Source organism: Trichoplusia ni, chromosome 26 (assembly GCF_003590095.1).
Source record: "Trichoplusia ni isolate ovarian cell line Hi5 chromosome 26, tn1, whole genome shotgun sequence".
Taxonomy (NCBI): domain Eukaryota; kingdom Metazoa; phylum Arthropoda; class Insecta; order Lepidoptera; family Noctuidae; genus Trichoplusia; species Trichoplusia ni.
Window position 1 is genome coordinate 4,570,708 of NC_039503.1, and position 13,553 is coordinate 4,584,260.

The following is a 13,553-nucleotide window of genomic DNA, read 5'->3' on the forward strand; positions in this document are numbered from 1 at the left end:
AACGAGTTCCTCCGTGTTTCGGAAGACACGTTATATTGTGGGCCCCGGCTGTTATTTATACATATTTAACAGTCGTTACAGGTATTATCAAACTCCTTAAGCGGGAGTCGTTTTTTTGAATATTTATTAGCTTTATTTAGTAATAGACATGTGTGGGCAATAACTATAATTGATTTAAAGTAGATGGCAATACTAAAATATACACGGTAATTTTTTAGTCGTCTTACAAAAGCAGCCCAGTTCATGTATCCGACGTAAAATACCCCTAGGCGCGATTATTTTTTTATCATCAACTAATATAATAAGTACGAAGAAAAATTAAACAAGAGAAATCTGAAATATACTCTTAAAAATGATAAAAACGCCGCCGCCCGCGCCCCTCACCATTGTTACAATGCTCGGACCGCGCTCGCAACAGAGCTGTGTTTCTAAAAAACTACGAATTGCATCATAATATTGAATAAAAATTGCATTTTAAGTTTATTCAAATCTCATAAATACCTATTTTTTTTATCATGAACGTGTTCTAGTCATTGGATACATGAACTGGGCTGCTTTTGTAAGACGACTAAAACATCACGGTGTATATAAACTTGTCATCTATTCGAACCATGGAGTTAACACATGCCTATTACTTGTAACACATCTAATAACAAACAACCAATGTCTTTCTTCTTCCCACAAATCCTATGGTTGATGTACAACCTGGTGTCAAACTACTTAAGTTGATGGTAAGCCTCTGCTGAGGCTATATAACACACCGTGGCTTAAGAGGCACACTAAGAGGTAGTGTGCCTCTTAAGTCACGGTATATTGTCATTTTGTCTCCTGCTTACATCATCGGCCCAGCCTTTTCCCAACTATGTTGGGCTCGGCTTCCGGTCTAACCGGTTTCAGCTAAGTACCACTGTTTTACAAGGAGCGACTGCTTATCTGACCTGCTCAACCCAGTCACCTGGGCAACACGATACCCCTTAGTTAGACTGGTTGTCAGACTTTCAAGTTTCTGACTACCTGTAACAACTGTCAAAGATGTAGGAATAACAGCCGCATTATAGCTTAGCACTGTTTTGTTAAACCTTTCGATGCTCCTGGGTTGGGGGAATAGAGGCAAAGCGAGAGTGAATACATTCCACTCGAATTTAGAAGTTTCGCTCCTTTCGGAGTGATTGCGAGGCCCTTTTTTTACTTTTTTCGCTTCTTGTAAATGTGTACTTAGCTGCATCCGTTTGAACTGGCTACAAAGGCTAGGCCGATGATGAACAAAACAGTGTTTTCTTACCCGCTCAGAAGTAGCATTAAACGTTTAACCATCATGAATATTCAACCTTTTTAGAAGTCGCTGAATGCGTTTTTCTTTCTGTCACAAATCCTAAACTTTCTCTTTACACATACCTAGTTCATCTTGCTTGCTCTGTACAAGGTACTCCCCTATGACGAGGTTGATCTTCTGCCGTCCAGGTCTCTGAGGGGGGGTGATGACGTCATGCTGCCTCAGCAGATGCTTCTTCCAGTAACAGCGGCGGGTGAAGCACGCGTGGCAGACCTCGCATTCAAATCTGGGAGGACTGGGGTGTTAATATGTTAGAATTTTTTATTAGTATATATCATAATAATCTATACTATACTAATATATAAAGCTGAAGAGTTAGTTTGTTTGTTTGAACGCGCTAATCTCAGGGACTACTGGTCCAAATTGAAAAAATATTTTTGTGTTGAATAGACCTTTCATCGAGGACGGCTTTAGGCTATAAACCATCACGCTGCGACTAATAGGAGCGAAGATGCAATGAAAAATGTGAAAAAAAAAGGGCAGGTATAAATCATAACTTATATCTTCTACCCACGGGGACGAAGTCGCGGGTAACAGCTAGTAATTATAGAAAGTCCACATAAGATTTAACAGTATAATGGTCTTAACTCTTTTTCGCACATATTTTGCAAAAGTTCTGCATCGACTTAGGATTCTAATTATAATTTGTTTATCATTTTTGACAGGACTGTTGATCTCGTGGTTAGTGGTACTGACTGCTATACTGGAAATCGTGGGTTCGTTTCCCACTCAAGACAAATGTTTGTATGATGAGCACGATCCTTTGTTCTGTGTCTGGTTGTAATTTCTTATTATGTATGTATTCAGAAATATACCTATAAGTATGTTTAACAGTTGTCTGGCCATGCCATAGTAAAAGTTTACTTAGATTGAAACTAGATGGCGTTATGGACAAGTTGTGGATTATTATTATTATCATATTAACATTTTAATCATTTGGTAACTGATAGGAATGACTCCTTTTCCTTTTAAAGTACTTTAATCGAGACGTTTCAAGTTCTTACATCGAATTATAATTGCCATTTTAAAACATCGTTAAAAAGATATTTTTAACGACCCCAAGGGGAGCTTTCAACGACTCCCCAAAGAGAGCTTTTATTGACCCCAAAAGGTACTTTTATATCCTCAAAATTTAAATAAAAACACCATTTAAACAACAGTACAACTCAAAAACCGACAACCAACAGTATTAAACTCACCTCTTGATCTCCAAATGCGAATCAACATGTCGATTCAACTTCGTTCTGTCGAAGAACGTTCGCCTGCATATGTTGCACTCGTGAGGGCGCTGATGCATGTGGTTCCGTCGGATGTGACTGCGAAGGTTCGACGACGTGTAGTATGATGCTGTACAGTACTCGCATTGATACATCTTGTGGCCTGGGGAGGGGATAAAGGGGGTTTTTTAGGGGTCCTTGTATAAAAAGTTGATTAAATTATTACTGGGAGTCTGTTAAGGCGTTTTTTTAATGCAGACAACATCACTTACTACATTGTTCTGAACCCAAAGTAAGTTGCTAAAGCACTTGTGTTATGGAGTTCAGATACAAAGAAGGTACCACAAACACACAGACCCGAGACAATGTAGAAATGAGATTTTTTACATTGACCCGATTGGGGATCGAACCCAGGACCTCAGAGCTAGCGATACCTTGAAACCGGTGCGTACGCCACTCGACCACGGAGGTCGTCAAAATGGACAGAACTTTCAGCAATGAACGAAAAAGACGTAAAGTATTACTAAGGGTCCGATGTCTGTCCATCCACCCGCCCATCAGATTATAATTCGTGAAAAAACTGCAAGTATAACTGAGAGGTCAATATCTGTCTGTCCGTCGGACAACAGGCTGTATATAGTGAAAAGACAGCACCCTACTACTGAGGGGCACCGGTCTCGTTTAGGAGCGAAACGTCAAAAGCGCAAAATTTCAAACGATCGCAAATTATCAAAAGCGCACATACTCAAAAACGCAGCACGTCAAAGGAGCACAATGTCAAAAATCCTACAGAAACAAAGTAATTGCTTGAAATTGTTAGTAAACATCTAAAAGTCGTTATTTTTGGTCAAGCAGAATGTCAGTCGATGACTCGGGACAAGCATTCGTGTATCACACAAACGCTGTTTCAGAAACGGTGGTATATTTACCGTCACGGATCTTGAGCGCTCGGCGGAAGAGTAGGGATCGCTTTGCGCATCGTAAAATAAAACGCCAATCAATTGTGCGTATTCGTCGTCTTGAGGTGCTTGCAACTGCAGCAAAGAACGAATTTCAACTCGTCCCTCATGTCGGCTATGACGCGATGCGCTGCGGGACAATCACTGCACTTGAGTCCGCCCCGCGCCTCACTTCATACCGCTAAAGGGACACAAACAATCACTTCTGCGCAGGTGAAGGTCAGCGCTCAAGATCCGTGCCGGTAACTATATCTTAAATAGTTTCATTACGATATCCAACCTCTTTACTGACCAGTATGTATCCTGATGTGTTTGACGAGGTCGTACTTGTGCCAGGTCTTGTAATCGCAGGTGTCGCACGCGTACTGCGGCGGCTGGTGCGACTTCACGTGGGTGTAGTGCGAGGCGCGGTGGACAAACATCTTGCCGCACACCTGATGAATATTTACGATATATTTATACATCTACACTTATATTACAAAGAGGAAAGATTTGTATGTATGCTACATAGGCACCTAGACACAGTACGAATGATCATGCTCATCACAAAAACATTTCTTCGGGTGGGAATCGAACAACTCTCTGTCGACTCGCGATCCCACCGCGTCAGCTCATGATTAAGGACTCCGGTTGGGTCCGAAACTAGTTGGGCTACCCCGATAAATATACGTGAGAAAACCATTACATCATTTAATAATGAATCATTCTCACGGTAGTTACTATCAAAATAGACAAAATTTTCATTTCCTAACCACGCGGACGAAGTCACGGGTAACAGCTAGTCTTCTAATAAATACTCTTTCCTTCTCTACTCACCTCACACACCCATGTCTCACTGTCTTTGTGCTGTTCTCTCTTGTGTGCTGCTGACTGTTCTTTGGTATCAAACTTGATATTACACGGCTCACACCACAGCTTCTTGAATTTATATTTACGGAGGCGACGAGGGGAATCTGTCTTCTTTGGACGTCCTCGGACTAATGGTGTGCTGGAAAAGTAGTCAATGATTTGAAACTAGCCGTGTGGTGTTCCTTTACTGGGCAAGGGATTTCCCGAATTCGTCCACGACTCTCTAGCGTGGATCACATGGATCCAGCCCAGGGCCAAAATTGTATTTACAATGGCCAATGAATATGCCATAATTCACCCCAATATAGAAGCAACAATCCAGTGGCGTAGCGATGGGGGGGGGGGACCCCGGGCGCCACTATCATGAGGGCGGCAAAATTGAGCTCTTTTGTGTCAATCAAATAAAAAAAAACAGTCAAATTAACAAACAGCTGATATAGATATTGAGTGACACTGCATTCACAGTGACTTTGGCGGGATACCTATACCACTTGTTAATTCCTGCATTCATAAGTATCTGCCTATTTTTGTTGCCATAAAGATAAATTGATAAAACACTTGTGGCCAGGCTAGGTGGCGACCTTTGTAAGCCAGCAGGAGCTTGGAGAAGGATAGCTGAGGATCTAGGTCATTGGCGTGCCATGGAAGAGGTCTATGTCCAGCAGTGGACTAAAATGGAATGACGATGAGGATTGGAGAAGGAGAGCAGTAGATCAGATTAGTGTTGTGCTATGTTAGAGGCCAAAGTCCAGCATTTGACTGAGACCTGAAGAATGATGATAATTTAACATACCTAATTCCATCTTTCTTCAACCCAATTGCATTACTTTTCTCAACACCATCAACTCCATTAACAGCTACCGTATCTTTTTCGCTCTCCGTAACCGCAGACTCATCCAAAATTTCACTTTGATCTAAAATCTCTTCCAAACCGTCCTCATTACTTGGTAATATTGTCTCTTCTCGGTCATCATCGGATTCCAAATCAACGTCAAACTCTTGTTTAACTAAGATATCATCATCGAAACCGTCTAATATGAGTCTCCATTCCTTTATTTTGATTTCGGTGTTGATGACAAGACTGCGGAAGGCTCCGTCAGCTTCTAGGCATGAAGTTTTGAATTTACATGCTATTGTTAAGTGGGTGAGGCATACGGGACATATGTGTGTCGGTAAATCCCTTTCGTTTTTAAGCTGAAATTAAAGAATGTTGTTCGTTTTTATATTTTCTTGGTAGTAATATTATAGTTTAGTTTAATTTATTGTAAAAAATATATTTTAATTAAAGTTTTATATTACTATGATCTAAATCAGAATTGGGAGTGATCTCATGTTTAAAGAGTCTGGTTGGGACTGAAATAAATGACTATGATTATTAATTTGCTTCATGAAGTCATTCCTTTATTAATTTATCAATTCTAACAAGAATTTTTCTTTACAATTTTAAATTATTTGTATTTTATTTTAATAGCGATTGTCCAGATCGCTCATGACCTACCACAAGTTGATAGATAATGAATTTCAATGTACAATATTTTTGTCCCCCTGCAAAGCATATCATATTTTTGCCACTACTCAAATTCTCTATTTTACACTCATTTTAGTTTTTATAATACACGGTTCCATCTAATTTATTGAGAGGTCTGTTTTATCGTCCAAGAATGAATAAACATTCATGTAAACACTCAATACTTACGCGAACGCCCGTGCAATAATATATTTTATCAACAATATTCTTCTTTCCAGGACCAAATAAATAACTCATATTCTTACTGCGAGTTGTACATACTCGACAATATTCAACTAAACTCGTTATTTCTTGAGATTTGTTTGAATCACTTGTTGCTTTCTTGAGTTCAATCGCCATGGTTGAAAACAATATTTATAAACAAAATCAAACAATTTTTTACATTAAAAATACTTTTAAATCTATTATATATTAAGTAACAGCCATTTTGATTATTGCTTATTAGTTTAAATATTATTTTTAATTTGAAACAGCGAAGTACATGAAAGACGGCGTCTTCTTGATAATGAAGTTATTTTTTATTTACGAAAAGATGAAATCGAAGTATGGTATCATGGACAAGTGATTGAAATTATTGCTGTCTCTATCGCACTTAAGCAAATAATCTTCGAGGAAAAAAGAGCTGCCACATGTTATCCAATTTTCATGCTTAGAAACATATCTGTTTTTAGGTCAATTGATGACGCAAGAAAAACATTTTGTTTCATCGGCATCGTTTCACATGTAACACTTAATCTACTTAATTTTAAGTAAATGTCGTCTTTGCAGTATATGGAACTGAGAGTGAATTGATTTCAATAAAAAGTATTTTTCAAATGTATTGTTAAGTGAACTTCGACATCATTATAAAGAAAATAAATGAAATGATAACAATTTTAATTTGTAAGTAACTAAACGTAAAAATAACGTGTCGTTCAAAAACTACGGTTGTCCAAAATAATCGTACGACATTATTAAATCTTTTTATCCATTTTTTTGTACAGTTGATCCTCAATTGGAATGATAATTTATTGAATTAAATTCCTTTTATATTTTTGTATATTTATGTTGACGTTTAAATGTATACCAAGTTAAAATTTTGAAATCTTTTGAGGGAAACGATGTATTGATAAAATATCAGGTTTTCAAACGTAAGCGGAAAATGGCCGCGCGGCGAACGTCAATCGTGGTGACATCGGCTAGTCGGTCGGTCGTTGTATCGTTGAATTATTAATTAATCTTTAGATTACATATCAGTTGTTAATAGAGTTCTTACACCTGTGTGCTCCGCGCCGATTCATATCTGTAAGTATGACTAAGTTATTTTTGTTTGTATAAGGACGAAACTTGTTTTAGATATAAATTATCACGTTATCATCTTGATAATGCCGATTTATACGAATTGATTATTTAATACGATTGTAAGACGATGGATATAGCGATCTGTGATTGCGGCGTCATGATAATATACGGTAGACACTAATACTATTCATATAAAATTATGTGCAATTTCCGTTACTCGTTTCTGATGAAGTTGATTGAAAAACAGCGTAAAAGTGTAATATTATGTATTTTGTGTTATATTTATTTGAATAAGACGTTTTTATATATATTTTTACGAGTTAATTAATCTTTACGTGTCTTTAATTTCGCTTTGAGAGGAAAAAAAACGGACATGAAAGTGAGTGTTACATAGTACTGCTAACCTACTTTATGCAGTGGTCGTACTCTCAAATGAGTTTAATAAACGTTTGACACACTCATTTCTTATAACTGTTTCGTACTAGTCTAAAAAACTGTTAAAAAATGAGAACTAAAAAGTACTTTTCTGTTTAGGCCCCAAACTCACAACATAACTATTTAGTGACCCAGTGCTGGGCAAATATGTATTTTTACTTGACTTCAATACTTTATTTTAGAGTCAAGTTACATCATTAGCTTAAAGAAATGGCAGAGGTCAGACCATCATTGCCAATTCCGCCAAAAAAAATTGACACAACAAAAAAACGCTTTTTTGCTCAAAAAGTCAAGAAAACTTCGTATTGAATTCAGCACATGGAACATGCTTGAGAATGATTTAATTATCAATTAAAGTTAGATTATGGCAGCTTAATTGTATAAAGACTAATATGAAATAAAATATGAAACTTATTTTCAACATTTAGTCACAAAGAACATTATATATAATAATACTCTACATATACTTTCGGTAATTGAGTATCATAACTGCCTAGATATATTATTTTTGTATAAAAGCATCATATTACTAGTTTAATCCCACGGTATCACCTTCATGTTTCTATTCCTGTAGAAATAATTAAAGATAAAATATAGTCTCAGAAGTGCTTGACTAATAAACAAATAAAAACTTAATATACATTGATAAATATATTTTTTTGCAAGAGCCAAAGGCATACTTGCTGATATGTGTGTTTGACAAAGTTTTAAAAGAACTCAAAATGATAGACTGTCTTGAATCCCTTCAGAATAAAGTGATAAACGCCTATTGATAACATTTCAATAACTTTGTCGCATATCTCTGATGACACCTCCTAAACCATCTTTATGTAAACTTTACACAGGATTACGTAGCCCCAATTGCCACAAACACGTTTTGTTCATGATGTTTAGAGACTTATAAAGAAATTATTAGGGGTCTATTATAAAGCAATGAAGGTAGAATTTAGAGTTATTTGCAGTTAAATTGTAACTTCAGTTTCCAATATCAAAGGTACAGTTACAGGTTGAGTAGACATTCTAAACCATGCAGAAAACATTGATAATTCAAGATTGAATAGCATAAAAAAATATCGTAGTTATGAAACAGATGCACAAAGGTTTATCAGGAATATTATCGCCATAGAACGCAGTGGTATGCAGTATCAGTATTGGAGGTCTCTGTAAAATACAACTATTTTGAATCTGTTGAGGCTAAAAGTAATTTCGAACACTGTATAAGGAGTCTAGATATAAAATAAAAAACAATGCAATTAATTACATCTTGGTTTCAATAAAAATATAACATAATTAGTCGCAAAAGAAAATAAAACTATTTTATTGCAGTTGTGTCCCATTCATGTGAATTAAAATTATATATTTTTGGTCAGTAATTCGTATTTTTTTACATACATAAAAAGATTTCTAGATTTAATTCCTTTCATTACGAAATACAAGAGCTCAGTCTTTATTTTCAAAATACTTCATTTTTGTCACATTTTAAATATTAGCTAGTTTTTTAATATTACATCGGACCTTTTATAGTATGCAAAATCGGTTCAGTATTACCTGAGATTACCCCCTACTATGTGGCGAACTTTTGCGCGTCTAGAGTCTCTTTTGCGCAACTAGGTGTTAACCACCCATTTTTTTTTATTGTATGAGACTGCACAAATAGTCAAGTGGTATATAGGTCACTCCAAACTCAATATGCGTGAGGTTTAGCGGGTTCCCCGCGCGAAATCCAAGTATACTTGTTCTCAGCCCTCAGTCCCGCCCGCTACGAATCAAAAATAATCCTACGGGAACATAAAATCGGGATAAAAACTATCCTATATCTCAATCCTGGTTATAAACTATCAATCTATCATGTTTCATCTAAATTCGTTCAGTGGTTTTTGCGTGAAAGCAGAACAAACATCCCTACAAACTTTCGCGTTTATAATTAGTAGGATCCACCGCTCCGAGTATGGCTTATGATGTCCAAACGACCTCCAAAGGTCGTTTTCCGTTATCACATATTTCCTACTGCCGCAGAGGACACGGCGTCTTTCACACGACTTTGTGTAGCCTGACCCAAAGGTGACAGGTTATCATGAGTCGTGATCGGAGGAAGGGTGGCTGGTCTCTTTAGATAGGAAACTCGTGATGTGTCGGTGTGGACTATATGATTTCTGAATGTTTTTATAAATGGACTAGCTGTTGCCCGCGTCTTCGTCCGCGTGGTTAGAAGATATAAGTTAAGATTTATATCTACCCTGTTTTTTCCACATTTTCCATTGTATCTTCGCTCCTATTAGTCGCAGCGTTATGATTTATAGCCTAAAACCTTCCTTGATGAATGGTCTATTCAACACGAGAAGAATTTTTCAATTTGAGATTAGCGCGTTCAAACAAACTCTTCAACTTTATATATTAGTATAGATTAAGTGTTATATTCTTTTTTTTAAACGATTTGACGCATTATGCATTTTAGGCCCTGCGGCGGTTTCAAACAATCAAGTGACATGCATATTTAGATTTATGTCCTCTAAAATTAAAAAGCGGGACCATATTGTCGGCTAAGACTCTGTTTTCCGTGATTGCTAGATTACTTTTTTTTTGCAGATGATGTATCTTTTTTGCAGTTATAACAACAAATAATAATTATAAAATTTATAGGCTGGTAATACCAGCCTTCAGTTCATCTTCTTGTCAAAATGAATATAATTCTTTGATTTCAAATAGGCTGTTTTCCAACTACTTTTAAAACGTTAGAACCAGAACAGCTCCAGAAGGAAACTATCTCCAGGTGCGCGGTTCCAAAACGTCTTATCTTTTTTTTCCTTCTTTTGTGTAATTCCTCATTGTAATCGTGTGCCTAAGACTTGTTAAATAAACGAATCTTCTTTCTTTTGACGACCTCCGTGGTCGAGTGGCGTACGCACCGGATTCAAGGTGTCGCTAGCTCTGAGGTCCCGGGTTCGATCCCCGGTCGGGTCAATGTAAAAATTCACATTTCTACATTGCCTCGGGTCTGGGTGTTTGTGGTACCTTCGTTGTATCTGAATTCCATAACACAAGTGCTTTAGCAACTTACTTTGGGTTCAGAACAATGTATGTGATGTTGTCCGCATTTATTTATTATTTATTTATTTATTTATTCTTTAATTTTCTTCCGCCTTTCAGTTATCAGGGTGATTCTCAGGAAAAAAGTAACACGAATTAAGGATGTCATTATCTTAACGACACTTTTAATACTGAAAATTGTTTAATTAGATTTTATTCTATGTCTAAGCTCGTACAGTACGACCCCTAATAATAGATTAAGAAAGAATAAATAAAATTAAACACTACAGTTATTTTAACCATTTAGGGAGGATAATGAGATCTTTAACTTAGGTTTTTTTTTTCCTGAGAATCACCCATCAATCTGTTTCATAAGGATCGTGATAGCTAGACAGCTAAAACCTTAACAGATAATGCATTTCTGTAGGCTCTATAAAAAAAATAAAAATTCGAGATCCTGAAAAGATTTTTTGGAACACGTGTCTAACACGTGGTTTCTCAAATATATGTGAATACTCAATAATATATGCTATCGGTTAAGTGTCAATGATTCAATAGTTTTTAATTGAATCGTTTGGTCATTGCCGTCATTGGCGTCTCGCGGTACGCATTTGAAATTTTCAATTACTAATTCTGAAACTTTGATTGTGAAACGTGAGTTTAGTTTTGATAGTTATTTCGTTGATTTTTGTTCTTTTGCATGTATTTTATAGAAGTTTGCCGTCTATACATATGTTTTTTATATAGTTAATGTTGGTAGGTATGTTCAAAAATTAACAATCCCTTAACCTTGATTTTTATATTTATTTTCATAGCGCAAACAGAAATACATCATAATGTTTAGTTAACCCGGTTCTTGGGATACAGCCGGGTAACAGACTGACGGACAGAGAGTGGAGCTTTAGTAAACAGGGTTCCGCTTTCAGCCTTTGGGTACAGAAACCTGAATATACTTTAATAGAGCTTTCAGGCCGTGTTTCGGAAGGCACGTTAAATTGTGGGTCCCGGCTGTTATTCCTACATCATTAACAGTCGTTACAGATAGTCAGAAGCTTGAAAAGTCCGACAACCAGTCTAACCAAGGGGTATCGTGTTGCCCAGGTAACCGGGTTGAGGAGGTCAGATAGGCAGTCGCTCCTTGTAAACCACTGGTACTTAGCCGACTTCGTTTAAACTGGAAGCCGACCCCAACATAGGAAAAGGCTAGACCGATGATAGAGCTTTCAGGCCTTCAATTCGAATAGGTATTTCAACAGTGAAAAGACTAGGATGATGATGATCCCTTGTGGTACTAAGTAGTTTTGCCCAAAAATATTTGCGTCGAAAACTTATATGACGTAATCCCGCTCTGTTATATCGTAACTTAACATATGACTACAGTGCAATGACTGACCTCACTTAGTGAAAATAGTTTTCTAATGTTTTGTTTAAATATTTATTTATCAAGTTATGGTGTTCTTGTGAAAAGAAATAACATGGCCTTACAATGCTTAAGAAAGTTTTATAACTCGATACAGCAAAAGGTACATAATTTTAACCACGGTTCGATCCCCGCGTAGAACAAGCATTTGTGTGATCCACGAATGCTTGTTTTGAGTTTGGGTGTCTTCGTGAAAGACTAATATTTTGAAGTTCATGCCTGAATTATAACTACCCTGTATCTAATCCGAAACTAACGCATACAAAATCATATAAAAACTGGGTCTTGGCATCTGAATAGAAGACTAGTGACTAAAGCCATCTTTTATGAATAAAAATCTTTTAACAGTTCAGCATATCGTCATCCTGGCCTTTTCCCAACTATGTTTAGGTCAGCTTCCAGTATAACCGCATGCAGCTAAGCACCAATGTTTAAATGTGACACAATTCGTATTATATTCTCCTAAGCATTTTAGCAACACCACAATTTCAAATATATTGTATTGACCGTATGTGTTCCGCTCCGTACTGAATTTCCAATTACTACATCAGAGAAAATCTTTAATGAAACGTTCATTTATTCGCGCCAAAACGCAGTCACCGCTGTGACGTCAACCCTCAGCAAACTTGTAAACAGTTGTAGTCGAAACTCGAAATAAATTCGGTGACAGTGACAGTATTTACTGAGGGCTGACATAAAACACTTTGATTGGCGTTTTAAATACATGGCGGATGGCAGTACTTTGTAATTTTAAATCTTAAATTTTAGAATGGAGATTTTTTCCTCTATATTTTATCAGTTACACACAATATTTTAATGATTCCGTCTTGCTGTCGTCTTGCACATTATAAATAGCGGAATTGGGACTCTGTTATATCTAACGCCTTATAAAATCAATAAATCGTATCTTTAAAGCTTACCTAACAAAAGCCTTGTTGACATCGGCCTTTGTCGTAGCAAATGAGAGGCTTGTCTCGTGGAATTGGTTCAAGGGTGGCAAGCTTATGACTGCGCGTAGACAAAGATTCAATTTGATTCATATGCACGGAAATATAGATAATTACTTACTAGCTGACCCAGCAAACGTTGTTTTGCCGAATTTTTGTTTTTTCAAGTTGTATGTATTTATAATGCCACATTATAAAAAAAATAAAAACAAACAATTTCGTCCAAAAAATAAAATATTTTTTTTTTGTGTTACCAACCCTTATCACTTAGGGGTATGAAAAATAGATGTTAATCCCCAATATGTATACAAAATTTCATAAAAATCGGTCGAACCGTTTCGGAGGAGTACGGTAACTAAAATCGTGACACGGGAATTTTCGAATAATCGACTTCAAATGGAAAACTAATTAGCGATGGTGATTAAAATTTGGCAGATATTTCACGTTAATTGAAAAAAGAATCAACAAAAAGTCCAATCCCAGACTCCTGAAAGTTGGAGCTTCTCAATGTGCCTGTGTTTTTCATGTTCTGTCATTTGCTCTTAATTTTTTATCAT

The 13,553-nt window shown here is 36.6% G+C and overlaps 1 protein-coding gene across 2 annotated transcripts; it reads right to left on the reverse strand.

Moving 5' to 3' along the window:
* Positions 1 to 974: 974 nt before the first annotated feature.
* Positions 975 to 6,444, reverse strand: LOC113505634 (zinc finger protein 22-like). 2 transcript variants are annotated; one of them, XM_026888438.1, is made up of 6 exons: positions 6,055 to 6,444; positions 5,152 to 5,552; positions 4,326 to 4,497; positions 3,802 to 3,943; positions 2,533 to 2,713; positions 975 to 1,559 (listed from the first exon to the last, which is right to left on the reverse strand). In XM_026888438.1, exons 1-6 carry the CDS (start codon positions 6,223 to 6,225, stop codon positions 1,373 to 1,375), a joined length of 1,254 nt encoding a protein of 417 aa, XP_026744239.1. In that variant the 5' UTR covers positions 6,226 to 6,444; the 3' UTR covers positions 975 to 1,372. The 2 variants fall into 2 exon arrangements, with proteins under 2 accessions (XP_026744239.1, XP_026744238.1); XM_026888437.1 differs by having other exon boundaries at positions 975 to 1,568.
* Positions 6,445 to 13,553: the final 7,109 nt, after the last annotated feature.